Here is a 17,974-nt window from a genome sequence, read left to right as displayed (position 1 = left end):
TGCATATTGAAGACACATTTTCCTTGTCATTTAGGAATATCCTTATAAAGTGGCTACTCAACCTTTTAACTGCATTTATTTTAGGGTTTTATATCAAGTCGGCCTCCCTATTCGTCAAAATATCTTACTTAGATCACCGTTTCCCACGGCGACTCATTTAAACCATTAAAAAACTAATATATATCACGCCGTTATCCTTTTCTAAAAAAATTACAGAAAATGTTAAAATTTTTAAAATCTCCGTTAGTTCAAGCAGAAACAGTCAGAAGTGGTGAGCTGGTAGTCCACGTATGTTCCACGTTGGACTAACTATCAAGTGACACAACACAAGTGAAAGAAACCCTAATAAATTAAACAAATAACCCGAATAAACAAATAAACTGACATATTGGCGGGTTAATTTGGGGCTAAACAAAAACCCTAAACAGCGTGTTCATTCAATCGTCACTATCAACCATCATCCAATCGTCAATCGTATCTATCTTCAACAAAATCTGGACACCAATTATCACTCTTTAACATCATTCGATAAGGTAATCATTTACCTTACTTTTACCACAACTCCAGAAACGTCTTCCTGGATTTTTGGAAGTCCATGACGTATGTACTCGAGCATTCATACCACAAAAACAAAAAATCAAGTTATTATTAGACTTAACAACTGACGAGTTTGACAAAGCAGACATGGGGGTTTACGATAATGAGCGAAGATGTTGATAATGTGAGAAGTAATTACAAAGTTATGCACAAATTTAAGAGAAAATTAAAATTTTTATCAAGAACCCTAATACACACACTATGTTTGTATGTCTGCTATATATACAGGGGTCAAAGTGAAGTCAGTCAAGCTGGCCGTTGCTTATTCAACGCCATGTCAGCTGACACATCAGCATCACCGTTAACTTTTTTTATTAATATAACGGCGTGATATATATTAGTTTTTTAATGGTTTAAATGAGTCGTCGTGGGAAATGGTGGTCTAAGTGAGATATTTTGACGAATCGGGTGGAAGACTTGATATAAAACCCATTTATTTTATGCACCAGACTCGTATTCTATCATGAATCGAGCTAAGTTTAGGATTTCCATGAGACGGATGCTAAGTATAAAATGTATTCTCGAATGACTTTTAAGGTCTTAAAGTCAAATATCCAATTTACATACTATATTCACATAGTACAATTAGATATCTTTCGTATTGCAGTCCAAGCTCACGAGCACATATCATACACCTTAAATCTCATTGCAATCACTTCCAATTGACCAATTTCCATTGTACTCGTGCATCTACACAGTTTACCAACTGTGTAGCCTATCTCTAATTTTGTACAATTTTAAAAAGTACAACATATTTGCAATCCTTCTTGAGAGATCCTTGTTCATCTACGCTTGGATAAATATAAATCCATTCTAGCTATGACAACTTTAGCTTCGTTGATCTCTTCAAAATTCACATCACCAACATGTGACATGTATCATCTAAAAATTTTGAAGTCACGAAGATTGTAATCTTCAAATCAAAACTTTTCAATCTCATCAAGATTTTCAGAGATGATCTTCTTGTCATTACTTCTCGTAATGATCAGATCACTCACATGCAATCAATTATGACTTGCATATCATGTGTAAATAACACATGCATACTTGTTAATTCTCTGATTTTGAATCAGTTTGACATTTCATATTGACATATTTCATATTTATGAAATAACTTTACTAGTTATTACTTAAGGCTTCACTTGTTATTGATATTACCAGCTTTTAGCGTCCCAAAAACCAGCAATTTCAGTTTGCATCATTACCGAGTTTAAGCGTCCTTAAACTGGCAATCCTTATTCACATAGCAACCAATTTTGAGCGTCCTCAAAATGGCAACCATGTCATTTATTTGAAGCCATTGCTTATCATAGCAATATCAAATTTAATATGCCATTATTCCGTGTCAATGTTGTTCCACTCAACATGATCACCAAAAATACAGATTTTCTACTCTTGCTTTATCTAGAGCAACCCTCAGGTTCACGTAAATATATATTTCTCCAAATATCTATTTAGAAAGACCATCTCAATGTTCATTGATGCACTTTTAAATTTCACAATACGATAATTTTAGTATCATCTTAGTGAACCTTATTCTCAAAACTCGAGAATATTTCATAAATTATATAAGGTCATCACTTTTGACTGTAATATTTTATTATCAGTCTCACCTTATACTTCCTTCAGACCCACATATATTTTCCCAATTTGAAAATTCATTTGGGTCCTAATGCTTCTATCTCGTAAGAAGATCTATATATTTTTTTAACAAGATTCTGTCAAACAGAACCACTCTATCTATTTCTTAACATCCTTTCCCCCACAAAGGACATAGAGAGAACATACACAATCCATTTTCTAGTACACGTGCTAGAAAATCTTGATTTATTGACTCTCAGCAATAGTCAAATTTTCTCTTGATATATTCACTTATCAAGGAATTATACGAGAAGCGCATTGCTTCTATTAAATTTACGAGTTCACCTTCAAGCAAATTATCAAGATATTCGGAACTAGCAATTATCCAAGTCTTTTGCTCTCTACAGGTTCATCCTCACATTCATCCAATAACTCGTAAGTTCATTTAGATGACTTTTAATTACAGATCTACTAGGATCTACTAGCTTATCGTATAAGCATTCCTAAACTCTGTAATAGTATTCTTACGAATCTAAAAAAAAAATATTCATATATCGGATATTATTAGACTCAACCATTGTCTATGTATCCATCCAAAATATCTCAATTGATTTTGGATCTCATGCTACCAACAGAGGTATTGGTATCAAGTTTCGAGATACCCCCGCATTTCAATTATTTTCAAGAATGTTTCATTACATTCCACTATTCATAGAAAATTCAATAATTTTCTGTTTTAGATACCCCCACAATTTTAATATTTTACAGAATGTCAGAAAACATTCCAAAACTAATAGGAAATTTAATTATTTCCTTATGTGGTATCATGTTTAAGGAACGATTAGCCCTTCATAACTAATATCCTCAAATTCAGTGATAGTCTGAGCCGATCACAATCGTTTTGCATCTCTCTCAGAGCGCAACTCAAGTCTGCATCTACTCCATTTATATAATGCGAGTAAGGTGCAACGACCTCATGAATATTCACGTTGCAAACGGAATTTTCCCGGTGATTATTCATCATCATATTTATTCACTACCATCTTAATTATCTGTATTAAGTTGGATTTACCCTTGAGTTTATAGAGCACACATCTCTCTATTTAGCTTCAATATTGACTCGACTACGAGTACGAGTGACAAATGTTTTACTATCAAACTAGACAGTAAACACGTATCGTGTCACTACCTCTCATCTGAGCAGGTTTACGTCATTCATTAAAACCTATAAGATTTTAATATCATGTTTAAAGAACTTCCCGTGGTTCTTATCATTAAAAATTCAATTACCGAATTTCTCGAAAATATTTACATGGTTCACACGAACCTACATTTCTGGCTCACCTACTGGTACAACCAGAAAAGGCCCAAGGAAGAACATAAATCTTCAATAAACCCACATTCAGTGATCCTTGATCAACTGATGCGCTAGGGTTAACAACTTTTCGGATTTTCTCCGAAGTTCAGCATAAATACTGATATCAATATTCGCCGTATTAAGTATCACATGGATCACTATAATAGGCTCGTGTGTCACTGCCGCAGCAGACCGACACCAACACGTGAAATTACTATTTAACTGGAGGAAAAATCCAACCAGAAAAATATAATTTATGTGCCGACCCATAACCTGTACTCCAGGCCCATTAGGTTTTTTAATGTGGAGAATCCTGAGCAATTGTAAATCTGGTTCACTTCAGCTGCACAACTCGTCACATTGTTTAACAACAAACATATTACTGCATTATATCCAGTGCAACACAAGTGAAAATACTAGAACAAATTTTTCCAGTCAAACTAATGTTAACTAACGAGACACGTTACATAATAAAACAACTTATGCCTCCTTTAATAGCTTTTCAAAGCCTCCATATAGACTAAAAGCATTTTGTTAACAAATAAATCTATTAAAATAAGATGTTTAGAACTACATAGTTTGTATCACGTCTATTGTCACCAACCTATGCTTGTAATCTATTTTCTCCAATTAAATAGATACGCGGTAAGGCCTCTATTTATCCAGTATTACAAGTTTGTGATATAACTCCATTATTAAATATTAAATAATTGTAATTGATGTCTTATCATCACTCAATAATGATTAAAAAATTAATCACCAAATAATCAAGTTCCATCATGAAGGGTCACATTTATGGTGCCATATCATTTAATTGCATAGCAATACCATGTTATGAACTTGCAAACACGCATGTAAACTATAGCATATACGATTCTTGTATCAGTATACTAATAATTCCGAAATCAATTCAGAATTAAGAAACTCTAGCTCATATATATTATCAATCACCATGTTAATTAAACAAAACATAATAAGCTATCCATTAATAGCGAAAACATGGACGAATTATAAATTTGGGTTTACTCTACCAATTTATAATGATCAACCCGAGAGAGATGTCACCAAATATGTCCACTTGAATATAAGTTGATCATAAATCAATAACCATTAAAGCATCAATAGCCTTTAAGAAACCAATTATCAAACAACTTTGTGCTTAATTTTGCCTCGTACCTGTTATGTTTAAACAAAGCACCACTTAAAATCAAATTTATATTAATTTCAAGCACATAGCAACAAGTGATCAAAGAAATTAACACACTAAATTTAATTTAATTAATGAGGCAAATAATGGTCACTCATATACCCATAAATAAATCCAATTTAAACAATCAAATTGATTTTTGCGTCTACCCACAAGAAAGTATGAAAATTGAAGAAAACTATTTTAAGATTGTTATCAATCTTGTACGATAAAGACATTATTATATATATATTGAATATATAACTAATTCATAAGAACATTGCTAATTCTTAAATCACATAAGCATATAAGAATTAACAATTAAATTAGGAGAAGGGTTTGAGAAAACAAACAGAGATTGGATTTAATCTCGAGTCCAGAAAACTGTCTCATTAAAGCAGTTTTGCCCCGCACCATCCATGTTTAGCGACCTGCTTCCCAGGATAAAACGAGATACTAGTATAATCGATAGATAGAATATACTGAGCGAACTTGAACTGAGCCCGAGAACTATCACCGGAATATTGGAAAAATTTAAGACTAAAGAGACTGAGAATGAAAGAGATGACTCTTATTTCCTCGACTTAATAAAACTGGTACCCTAAGACTCTATTTATAAAGAGAGGCTTGAAATTACTTGTTTTTCTTTTCGATGTGGTACATGGTATTTATAAGAAAAACTAAGGAATAGGTTTGTGCTACTCTCGATTTGGTACAAAACAACTTTTCATATTAAAAGGTAAAACTTTGGAACATCAGTTCTCATTCACCTTTTACTCATTTTGAGCATGTAAATATGCGTTGGAATCCCCTCGAACAGGAGAATACGTTCCAATAAATACACACCACTAACACATAATGTGTCTCACTCATATAGAGTCTCAAAATGATTCACAACTTAGTCTAAAATACTAAGTTTGTCCAACATGACCAAAATGTCATTTTTGATTGTTAAATGGTCTAAAATGACACTTTTGAAAATAATGGCCCAAAATATCACTTCATAATGGTACTTCGTGTTACGTTTTGTATTTTTAATGCAAAACAGTACATAGTGTGCCGTTTTGGTACTTTAATTTTTTTTAAATTTTTTTAAAATGTGCAAAACGGTGGTTGGCTCAAAACGGTACATCATATAGCGTTTTGTACCAAAACATTACTTATCTACCGTTTTGCGCATAAAAAAAATTCAAAATGTCAAAACGTTACACGAAATTTCGTTTTAGCTATGTTGTATAAATGGTACACGATTTACCATTTTGAATTGACATTTAGGGTCATTTTTAACTCCTAAATGACATTTAGGGTAATCACCCAATTAATAACGGACATAAATCTCTGTCAAGAAAAGCACACTCTCATGTCTGAGGTCCCTTAAATTTATCATTTCTCAAATACACAGAAGATGGGATGTGTTTTTAACATAGGTAGGGAGACATTACACTTGACTACAAAAGTTAGTGATGATATTGGCTTAAAGGAGGAATTTCAAACAAATTACCTATCTTTTTATTACTATTTTGCAAAAAGAATTAGTAATATGTTATAACAAGATTTTTATGACGTGGGAGTGGATCCCAAAAGGAGGAAGCAGGTAGTACACATACACAAGAAAGTAAGAAACAAACATGAAAACAAAGAAAAGCATTGTTTTCATAAGGAGTTAAGGGAAAATTAGAAAATTAAATGAGAGATTATATATAGTTGAGGGGAGGGAAAATTTGTCAGAAACATACAACGTAGTTAGTGGTTCAATAGTGGTACAAAACACATGTTACATTTAAAAACCCAAATATTTTATTATTTGACATGATCGTTGTGTTTTATTATTTTTGTGGGTACCAACTTAATTATCGGTTGGCTATTTCAGTATTACAATTAAAATGTCATTAATTATAAAATAGAAAATAAGTAGTGTTAGATGTAAATTTATCATATTTTCTCTTTAAAATATGAATTAAAAGTATTTTATTTTCTCTATCACTCTCAGGAGTAAGGCGCTAGATAACAGAAAATGTTACTTTTTTTTGATTTCAAACTCAGATTTCAGTTTTTGAACTCATATCGATTTTATTTTTATTAAAAATAGTTTGATAAGTGACAATATTCGATATTAGTTTGGATTTAAACATATGGATTTAAACATATCAATTCAAAAGAGTTCACTTACAAGTTACGTCTAATCATATGTGTAATTTGAAGTATTTTCATTTGGGTGTCCGATTAATTAGAGAGTGTAAATAACATTGGAAAAAGTAATATGAGAATAATGAAGAAAATAGGAGAATAAAATTGAAAAATAATATGCAATTGTGTAGATAGATTTGGTAATCCCCAAAATAAAATATAATCCGTACTCTATAAATATCTGAAAACAGTTTAAAGATATGCATGAATATCCATCTTTTATGATACAAAATATGTATTCGGAGGCTGAGATATATCCGATTGGAATATGTGTTTTAAGATACTTGTTTTTTATCGATTGAGGTTGAACTTCATCAATGATCGGTATTAAATCCATTATTATTTATCGTTATTTTGGATGTAATCGTGATATGCAAATTACCACGTCTTAGTATATACTTTTTGCCGATGACGTAATGTTGATAGCAGAAACTATGAGTGATGTTAATGTGCGCAGTGCCGTGAATTATTAGAAAATAATAGTTTGCGTTTGGGTTGTTACTAAATATGTATGGGCTAATTTTAGTGGGAAAATTAGTGAGGCGGATGTTGCAGTTTCTAGGGCTGAAGACAGAGTTCTGTTGACAAATCGTTTTAACTATCCAGGTTCAGTCATCGAAAATAATGGGAATATTTATGTAAATGTTACTTATCGTATTAAAACCGGATGGACTCAATTGAAGATTGTCACCAGAATATTGTGTGATAGGCATGTAATTTTGAAGTTGAAGGGTAAATTATATAAAATTGTAGTTTGATAATCATAAAGAATAAAATTAATAAATAAAAGATAAAACTGAGTCTGAGGTTGTTCACAGGCAATTTACCTAAATTATGATATTTTATATTATAATATTTTAAGGGCAAATTTATAAATATAAACATGACCCCAGTATTTATAAAAATACCCATATATTATACTTATTTTCTTTTAACCTTAAACATATTTCCTGAGGTGATCATCAGGTGAGGTGATCATCAGGCCAGCATTCCTTATATAAAATATCGATCTTTCTAATATGTGCCCAAGAGCACACATTAGTTACTAACTCCAATAAAAATGAACTCTTTTTATTGGTGAAATTGATGTGAATGCAGGGGGCCTTTAACATTTATTATTCAATCACGAGCCCATTTTTATGGGAGTTAGTGACTATAGAAAATCCATAAAATATAATAATAAATAAATGATGCGGATCTCCATCTCCATCCCCTGTATGAGTCTTTGCGCATCCCAATTACACAAATTACAACCCACCACCTGTTCCTTCCTCGTCTATTCCCCTATATATACCCCCTCTCCTCTGCTCTACATTCCCATTTTGTCACTTCTTTTATTTCTTATAATAACCTATCCTTTCATTTATATTTCACACACACACACACTTAATATTTGTTTTCTTCTTCTTCTAAGACAGTTAATACCATACATAATCTTGAACATGAGTTCTGGGCTTGCTATTGTTCTTTATCTTGCTGCTTTTATGTTTCTTTCCCACTTTAGTCTTTCCATTTCTTCTTCTAAGGTGCATTTTACTCTTCATTCTATTTTACTTTCTCATTAATCTTTTATTTCTAAATTTTAAAAGTTTAGAAAATCTTGAATATGTTGAGGTTGTGGGTTTTGCAGGTATATGTAGTGTACATGGGTAGCAGAGACAATGGAGATGACCCAGATGAGATTTTGAAGCTAAATCATCTTATGCTTGCTTCTATTCATCAAGGAAGGTCTGTTTTGTACTCTTTTTTACTCTGGGGTCTTATTTTTATATTTTTGTTTTTTTAAAAATATAATAATTTTTGGGTTGGAATCAATTAGTCTATTTTGAAGGATTTGACTTGTTACTAAAAATGGTACTATTTGTGCAGTATTGAAAAAGCCCAAGATTCTCACTTGTATAGCTATGTTCATGGTTTTAGAGGCTTTGCTGCCAAGTTGACACATGACCAAGCTTCTCAAATGGCTAGTAAGCCTCACCTTCACTCTTTTATTATATGCTGCTGCTGCCTTCATTTGTTCTTCATTTATAATTTTTAAACTTCTGAGTGGTTCTCATTTTCCAAGATTATTATTCCTCAGCTTTTTATAGCAGAGAAAATAGAATTCTCTGTCCCTCTCACCACCCCTTTTATTATTATATACTATGTGTTTGTCATTCTGTAGCAGTTGTTTTCTCTAGCAGATGTTTAACTAAGTGGTTATACTATTTTTGTAACAGAAATGCCAGGAGTAGTGTCCGTATTTCCAAACGTAAAGCGAAAATTACACACTACTCATTCATGGGATTTCATGGGACTTTCAAGTGAAGAAACCATGGAAATCCCTGGATTTTCCACCAAGAATCAAGTCAATGTCATCATTGGATTTATTGACACGGGTAACTTGTCCTCCCACAAATTTAGTTTCTTCGATTTTACATATTTTCGTGTTGGTAGATTGGAAAGTACTCTAAGCATTAAATTGTTTGAGAAATGTACACATGAAGCAGCTTATCTTTCTGTGTTCCACTCTGTGTTGTTGCCAACTCTTTCGAACATTAATTACATTCACATGCTATCTTTGGGACTTGAAGTATGTATTTTGTGATCTTTTTGTGTTTGTTAATGTTGTTCACTTGAAGACCTTATTAATGTTTGAGATGGGGTGCAGGATTTTCCACTGATTTCCTTAAAGTAACATGTTATATTTGATCTCAACTTTCCAATGTTTCTGTTACATATATTTTATGTAAAGATATTAGATTTGTTATAGTTTTGAGATCCTATATTCACTGTTAGTAAGTAAAATAAGACAGTAACCATCATGATCAGATAGTACATAATGACCAGTTAAACTTGTCTTTTATCTTCATCATTATTGGTAACAATGTACTGATAAAAAAGTTATGCAAGACAGGAATATGGCCTGAATCCCCTAGTTTTAGTGATGTGGACATGCCTCCTGTGCCAGCTGGATGGAAGGGTGAGTGCCAATCAGGGGAAGCATTCAATGTATCAACATGCAACAGGTTTTTTAATAATTATTAGCCCACATTTTAACTAATTATTGGATTTTTACTGTTTTCGATAATTAGGATCTAAAATTTGATTTTATTCGTGTAGGAAAGTGATCGGAGCACGATACTACTTGAGCGGATATGAAGCTGAAGAAGATTCTTTGGAAATGGTGTCGTATAGATCCCCGAGGGATAGTAATGGTCATGGCAGCCATACTGCGTCGACTGCTGCTGGACGCTATGTAGCAGACATGAATTACAAAGGATTAGCAGCAGGAGGAGCTAGAGGGGGTTCACCAATGTCTAGAATTGCCGTCTACAAGACTTGCTGGGACTCGGGTTGCTATGATGTCGACTTGTTGGCTGCTTTCGATGATGCGATTAGAGATGGGGTTCACGTATTGTCTTTATCTCTTGGTCCAGAGGCTCCTCAGGGAGAATATTTTACTGATGCCATATCAGTTGGCTCATTCCATGCTGCTAGCCATGGAGTAGTGGTAGTTTCCTCTGCTGGAAATGAAGGACAACAGGGTTCTGCAACAAATCTTGCTCCATGGTTACTCACAGTTGCTGCTAGTTCCACTGACAGAGATTTCACATCTGATATCATGCTGGGAAATGGAGCCAAGATCGTGGTAATTTTCACGTAGTGGTAATGTTCTTTGTTCATTATTAACAAATTCCTTACACTTTACCCATTTGAATAGGGTGAAAGTCTCAGTTTAATGGATATGGAGACCTCCACCAGAATCATATCTGCTTCGGAAGCATTTGCAGGATATTTCACTCCCTATCAATCCAGGTGAAGCAGAAGGTATCTGTTACAAGTAATATACAGACATATTGGCATTATTACTAGAATTTGAAGTATTTTCCTCCTGCTTTTCACCCCTCCCCCAGTTTCTGTTTAGAGAGTTCCTTGAACAGAACAAAGGCCCGAGGGAGGGTTCTTATCTGCAGACATGCAGAAAGTTCAACTGAATCAAAGTTGCAAAAAAGTGTTGTAGTTAAAGAAGCTGGAGGAGCAGGGATGATTCTTGTTGATGAAGCAGATAAAGATGTTGCCATTCCTTTTGTAATTCCTGCTGCTATGGTTGGCAGACGAACAGGGAATTTGATCTTATCTTATGTCAATCGTACTCGGTCTGTTCTCTAAATGACAATAAGTAATCAACCTTGACCTTTAAATGTACCGTTTTGTCTTTAAGATTTGACTTTCATATTAACAGAAAACCAACTTCAAGGATTTTCTCTGCAAAGACAGTAATTGGATCTCGGCAAGCTCCTCGTATAGCTTCATTCTCTTCAAAAGGTCCGAACGGCTTGACCCCACAGATTTTGAAGGTAATTTCTTTTAGAAATTTAGAATTCTCTTGCAGCCTTCTACTCGCTTTCTTTTAGTATCGATGCTGAATCGTTGGCCTTGCAGCCTGATGTCACAGCTCCAGGATTAAATATCCTTGCAGCCTGGTCTCCAGCAGCTTCCAAAAAGGATTTCAATATTCTATCGGGAACTTCCATGGCTGCACCACATATAACAGGGATTGTAGCACTGATCAAGTCTGTGCATCCGTCATGGTCGCCCTCCGCCATCAAATCTGCAATCATGACAACTGGTAAAATTTAGCAGCTAAAAAAGCTAGACTTTTGCACTTAAATAGTATCTAATCAGTCATTCAGCTTAAACACCTTGATCTTTGCTGATAAACTCAAAATTTTTCAGATAAGTAATCACACGTCTTATGCTCTGTATATGCATAAGTTTCAAACTAATCACAAATCAAAATGCTTTTTATGATATTTCACAATGTCTTTTATAATAGAAGACATTCTAAACTTTGATATGAGATTTTGAGTTGGCATAAAGTAGCTCTTGTCACCTGAATACCTGATACACAAAGTTAAATGCAGCTACTGTGAGAAATAAGCATCGCCAACCAATTACAGTGGATCCCGAAGGAAGAAGAGGCAATGCCTTTGATTATGGCGCTGGGTTTGTGAGTCCGACAAGAGTACTGGAACCTGGTCTGATCTATGATGCATCTCCAGCAGATTATAAAGCCTTTCTTTGTTCGATCGGTTACAATGAGAAATCACTACGTCTGATCACAAGGGACAACAGCACTTGTCAAGAGCAAACATTTGCGGCACCGTCTGATCTTAACTATCCATCAATTGCAGTGCCAAGTCTAAACAACACCTACACAGTTACCCGAACTTTGACAAATGTTGGCTATGCAAAAAATATCTACCGAGCAGTAGTGTATCCACCAAGAGGAATCAACGTGACTGTCGAACCCTCGCGGATTGTCTTTGATAGGTACGGCCAGAAGATAAGTTTTAGAGTGAACTTTCAAGTTGCTGCTCCACCACAGGGTTATGCATTTGGATTCTTGACATGGAGAAACAGGAAGTCCAGAGTGACCATGCCACTGGTTGCTCAAGTTACTCCTCCTACCATGGGGCGATTGATATAGATCAAAGATACAAGTAGTAGATTATGAAAATTCAGAGGTGAAAGTTGGGGGTGGAATGGATTCAGATTTTTTACATATAGAAATGTTATCAAGCAAATGTCGATGTCGAAGCTGGAAGGAATACACACTTATACTTTTTACATGGTAGTAGAGAGCATGAAATTTCTCCTAGAGGAACAAAATATTACTTCACTACCTAATACGGTAATGCTGTACAAATAAAATAAATTGCTAGTTTAATGTTGGCCTAGTCTTAAACTGGAAAATGGAGAAAACAGTTTATTAAAATTTCTTAAAAAATTGTTATCTCCTCCATTAAAATGATTATATTTGCTAACCAACTATCTAGATCCGTACAAGTGATTTTTACGACATTGATAACGGTTTCTAGAAAATTGACATTATCATGTCTACGCGTGTTGAGTAATTTTTAGATATTGTCCTATCCAGATACAGGTTGTTCTCGAGTCTCCCTTTATGTGGGCAGCCAGCCAGCCAGTATGGCAACATGATTGGTTTCACGGGTTTTGATGTGAATTTGCATGTTGCAGCATTCCAATATTGAATTTCTTGGTGCACTGCGTTACAACTTTCATATGAAATGAGCTAATTAATAATATAACTTCCTGCATCACTTTATGTGTTTGTGATTATTCACTAGGGACCTTCATTTCATGACATCAAGAGAAAAAAAGTGTATCATGTGACAACTTTTATGCAAGTTACTAGATTACATGACAAAAAACATACAATCATAGGCTTTTTCTCTGAAATCATTAGAACAAACTAACATGAATTTCACGTGCATATCATCTGTATACTCCGCCATAGCCCCCAATTCCATATGAATCATAGATTATAATTTTAGGCTGTCGGCATACACCTTCTAAGTTCTGACCGCTAGGGGTTAAAACATTACCTGTTTACCAAGAGGAGAAAATTGGTTCGAATTCAAGTTCCATTTAATAATGTGATGAACGAACTCACCTGTCACATTTAGCAGCTGAAGAACCTGCTCAAGAATATCATTAACCACAAACTTCTTCCTTCCAACACCTCTGATTTTCACCATTTCACATTATGAAAAGAGATCTTACAAGTTAAACAAATTTCAGATTAGTTGATTACAAGATTTAATCAGCAATGAATTAAGGATTCCAATTTAAAATATAACCAAGCCCATTGTATCCATCTTATATAGGGAAGGAACTCTATATAGTTTATTATATAAATATATGTAAAATCTTAATAGCTGGCCTGATGGTCATTACTAGATGTGTTTATATCCACCCTGAAATTCCGAAGGATCAACCAGGCCTTCTAATACAACAAGCTTGTCCAAGAGATCAAGCTTTTCCTTTTCAAGGTCTGTAACCTCATTTTCAGCTTCTCTCAACTCACTTTCCAAACCAAAGCTCTCCTCCTCTAGCAGTAAATATTTCCGTCTCAGAACTCTATACTCATTTCCCGATGATGATGAATCTGGTAAGGAGTCTGATGTTGATCTCTCAGGTTGCTGAAATGAAGAGATATCATTCACCAAACCTTTCTTGGAAGCCTTTTGACCTGGTTTGGTATGTTCTTGAGCCATTTTAACACCATTCCCTTCTGCTTGAATCTTGGATTTTTTGGTTGACGGTTTCTTTACCCGTGGCTTAGGAACTGCTGTTTCATCAACCGACAACATTCGCTGATCTTGCATTGCTGAAGTGACTGATATGGCCAACTGAAGAACATGGAAGGGGGTGGGACATCAGTTTCTAACATGAAACAGTAGTAAAAGCAGCCAAAAAATAAGTAGATGTATTCTTATTTTTAAATTATACAGTTTAAATAGTGTATATGCACAAGAATTCTACATAATAAATAGTTTGTCATAGCCCTGTTAATGCTTCCCCTTGCCACCCCCCACACACACAAAAAAAAAATCCCCAGGACCACAATGGCTTCTAAGTTTGCATCAGATTTCTGTAACAGATAAACAACAAGTTCAATCAATTGGTGTTTCTACCGGAACTAATAATTTCATGTAAATTGTACAAATGCATCAGTTTAAAAGTCATCATACTGTAGCCCCCAAAGCACATGTAATAATTCACTATAACATACCTTCATAATTAAATTATAGTAACTATGATAATTTACTATTATATTTAACGGTGGAACAGACATATGATTATTGAAAAATACCAAGTATAGATATTTGTGTGTATTGTATAGGTGAAACAAGGTGTTGATTATAAATGAAAATAGTGCCGTGTGTTCATACACATACTTCAATTGATAATTTAGTGGCCAGTGAAAGGATTAGAATAGGAAAGAGTATTATGAAAAAAGAAGTTCCACACTGATTTCAGAGAGAACCCTTATAAGGGTTTTAGCTTTAAAAGAGGCAGTGACTTGTAGTATACTGTAGGTAGTATGATGAATTAAGGATACAACTCGGTTTATTTTCTTTCAACCATAGTCAAGTTGTGCAGAAGATAACACTGATTTCTTGGATCTTCTTTTACTATTTTGTTGAGATCTCATGTATCATCAAGGATCATAGTTACTGATGACTCTTTATTCTTTCTTTGTTTTTTCATTCAATCTTTTAACCATTGTTAACCAGTTAAAAAACCCAGAGTTCCGTTTAAAAGACACGACCTATTTGTTTATTGCAGTAACTAAAATCTTACTAGATAAATAACCATAGTTGTTCTTTTGTGGGATATATAAGGTTAAGAATTCCGAGCAAGTGTTCGAGGTATGGATAGTTGGATACAATCAGCTGAAGTTGGTTTCAAACTCCAGTAATTGTGAGGTGATATGATATATACCAAAGAATCTATCATTAGGTAATAAGGAAAAGTGACTCCTATGGTTAGGGTTTGATATGAAATTGTTGGGATGCAATTGATATACCCAATATGAAGCTTAAAGAAACTATTTGGGAACAAATTTTAGGCTTTGGAAACCGTTAATTAAAGTATATTGGGATTAATTACTTATATTAATAATTGATCAATTAAATTAGGAATAGTTATCGTTTGGAAAGTTATATTTAAATTAAAAAATATTGTTTAGGCGGCTATTTTTCTAGTTCATGACCCGCTAAGTAATTCATTCACATTATTTTGTAAGATTGTCCATCGCCTAATCATAGTAGCCATCTGATGTTCTAACTCATCAATTGAAAGTTTGAAGTCAGAATTCTTTTCCTCTTGTTCTTGAATATTTCTTCAAGTATTGCATTCAACCCACTAGCATTCACCATTTTTTCGGCAGAAGCCAAAATCACAAGGTCAGGGTCTGTTGTGGAATTCCTGAAACTGAAGGGACTGTTTTGTACTTTCAGTGAACTGTGGGGACTGGATACTGGTTTATACATTCTGGAGAGGTCAGGGGCTGATTTTGAAGGTTTAGCAAATCTTTAGGTACCAGGTGGTAATTTTGCAAATAAATTGGGTTGGGCTTACACTGATGCTGGCAGTCTGGTGTATTGGGTTAAAATAACAGAACTTGCTTCAGGAAGTCTGCTTTTCTTAAACTTAACTTGATATATGTTTCTCTCTTGATTTCTCCTTCTTTGTTTTTATTTCTAAAAGATATTCGGGCTGAATTGTTTACCTTCATAAGGTTTTCTACTAAATTTTAGGATGTAGGATAGTTGTTTGATAAAAGGTTTGAGAGATAATTTACAGCTAAGACAGAATTTAAATGGCAATAAAAAGTAAGAAGGCTGTGGTTGATAGAAGGCGGTAGTAGGGTGGCTAATAGTGGGAGGAAGTTGGCTCTGATACCACTTTGACGGGGCCAAGGTTAAAGCTAGGGTTTCGGTATAACTTTCTGGAACAATTCTCACGCAAGAGAATGAATACACAAATGTTTCATTATCAATAATAATAGTCAGATTTGATTACAATATCAATCCATATTTATAAGAATCCTAAACAACATTTCCTAATTTAAATATTAGTCCAAAAGATAACTATTCCTAATATAATAGATCATTATTAATATAATTAACTAATCCTAGAATACTTTAATTAATGGGCTTCCAAAGTCAAAAATATTGTTCCCTAATAGTTTGTTTTAACTTCTTAATAGGCTGTCGTGCATCAATGCACACCCAATTTTTTTATGGAATTATATAATCACTCAACCACAGTTTAGTCATCACATTAAAACTATATTTCACGTGTTTAGAATCTACAGTCCCACACGACTGAGACATACGCTGCAAATGTAAATGTAACATATTTGTAAGATTAATAGTGGCAATGAATGTTTTTCATATCTTATATTTTATCACAATTTACATTAGAAGAGCTTATCAGCAGGTCAAAATAAACCATGGAACTGGACATTCTTACACCTAGCAAACAACTAACTTCACCACGAGCGATGCAAAAATAATGAAAAACATCCAAGTCTAAGAATAGGACAACTCTAAGATTTGAACTACTACGTTTAAGACCATAAAAAAGAGAGGGTAACATGACCTTTTTAGAATTGGAAGCACAGAGATAGAATTTCAGTTTATTACAAAGAGTAATATTACAATGAAAAAGAGCAGATTTGTTGACAAAAAAATTATCAGACTAAGTAGATCTTAGATACATGTACAAAATTGTTAGGCTAGGGGAACTCTTAGCAATTGTAAAAGCACATCCCAATCATAAGTGTGGCTGCAAGCATAAAACTATCAGAAGGCCTCAGCTATAATATTTTAGAAAAAAAAATAATTTAATTATGAACACAAGGCATAACTAGATTAACGAACTGAATTCTTCATAACAAAAGTGAAAGGCGAAAAATCACGATAGAGTGCAAAATCTTCATAGATGATTGGTACTTGCCTCACATATCAAAAATTCAAAACCCCCCATGTATGATGTACACATAGTAACTTATATGAAATTTACACAAACCAGCCAAAGTAAAAATCAAAAGGTAATACAATATGCTTATTAAAAAGAATGATAATCAAATTATACTAAGAAATTAATTACAGACAGGAAATTTAATCAGACAAAGAACACATCAATTCGAAAACACAGGCTACAAAATCAATCGAATACAGTAACAGTAATATTGAAAACAAAGGAGAATAGCAGCAGAACAAAGAATATAAGAAAAGAAAAGAAGGCGTAATTACCTGGAGAGGACAAAGGAGTTGAAGCGGTGTTTCAAAGCTCTGGGGAACACAGACTTGTGGGGTGTTCGTTTGTTGTTTGTGTAATAAACTTTGGTTAAACACCGTGTAGTTTTGTGTAATGTCGGACTCGGAATCGGAAAACATAATCTCTGGATGACAGCTTAGGACTATATTTTGATAAGCCCAAAACTTCACAACCCAACTCATCCTGGCCCAGTTATTACTTAACCATCTTAAAACAGAACTGGATCAACAAAATAGATTAAGCCCCAAAATTAGCTGTGGCCTGTGAAGCATTAAAGGTCCTAGTCCCAACGACCCTCTTACGTTTGGGCCGCATCTTTCCAATCCAGGATAACATCACACCCACAGTGCCTCGTTTTGTCTTTTCGCTTCAGGCCATGTCCGGAATTACATGCACAGGTCATCCATCGTATCTATATATTATAA

General features: G+C 34.0%; 2 protein-coding genes across 2 annotated transcripts; one reads left to right on the top strand and one right to left on the bottom strand.

The window, feature by feature from the left end:
* Nucleotides 1-8,137: 8,137 nt before the first annotated feature.
* LOC141701487 (subtilisin-like serine-protease S) lies at nucleotides 8,138-12,621 on the top strand. Its single transcript, XM_074505129.1, has 11 exons — nucleotides 8,138-8,434; nucleotides 8,539-8,636; nucleotides 8,778-8,875; nucleotides 9,128-9,286; nucleotides 9,805-9,916; nucleotides 10,011-10,539; nucleotides 10,612-10,706; nucleotides 10,805-11,047; nucleotides 11,134-11,248; nucleotides 11,334-11,520; nucleotides 11,816-12,621. The coding sequence occupies exons 1-11, from the start codon at nucleotides 8,351-8,353 to the stop codon at nucleotides 12,379-12,381; spliced, it is 2,286 nt and encodes a 761-aa protein (XP_074361230.1). The 5' UTR covers nucleotides 8,138-8,350; the 3' UTR covers nucleotides 12,382-12,621.
* An 860-nt stretch (nucleotides 12,622-13,481) lies between these two features.
* Nucleotides 13,482-17,683, bottom strand: LOC141701488 (uncharacterized). Its single transcript, XM_074505131.1, has 2 exons — nucleotides 17,525-17,683; nucleotides 13,482-14,107 (listed from the first exon to the last, which is right to left on the bottom strand). The coding sequence occupies exons 1-2, from the start codon at nucleotides 17,666-17,668 to the stop codon at nucleotides 13,652-13,654; spliced, it is 600 nt and encodes a 199-aa protein (XP_074361232.1). The 5' UTR covers nucleotides 17,669-17,683; the 3' UTR covers nucleotides 13,482-13,651.
* Nucleotides 17,684-17,974: the final 291 nt, after the last annotated feature.

Source organism: Apium graveolens, unplaced genomic scaffold, assembly GCF_009905375.1.
Source record: "Apium graveolens cultivar Ventura unplaced genomic scaffold, ASM990537v1 ctg3919, whole genome shotgun sequence".
Lineage (NCBI taxonomy): Eukaryota > Viridiplantae > Streptophyta > Magnoliopsida > Apiales > Apiaceae > Apium > Apium graveolens.
The sequence above is the reverse complement of the archived record's forward strand: the minus strand, read 5'-3'. Positions and strand labels throughout refer to the sequence as shown.

Excerpts from the sequence above, each read along its gene's own strand:
- LOC141701487 (XM_074505129.1), top strand. The coding sequence starts at position 8,351 with ATGAGTTCTGGGCTTGCTATTGTTCTTTATCTTGCTGCTTTTATGTTT. Across the intron at positions 9,287-9,804 it reads CATTGGATTTATTGACACGG|GAATATGGCCTGAATCCCCT; the intron begins GTAACTTGTCCT and ends TATGCAAGACAG. Across the intron at positions 10,707-10,804 it reads TTCACTCCCTATCAATCCAG|TTTCTGTTTAGAGAGTTCCT; the intron begins GTGAAGCAGAAG and ends CCCCTCCCCCAG.
- LOC141701488 (XM_074505131.1), bottom strand. The coding sequence starts at position 17,668 with ATGTTTTCCGATTCCGAGTCCGACATTACACAAAACTACACGGTGTTT. Across the intron at positions 14,108-17,524 it reads AACTCCTTTGTCCTCTCCAG|TTGGCCATATCAGTCACTTC; the intron begins GTAATTACGCCT and ends CATGTTCTTCAG.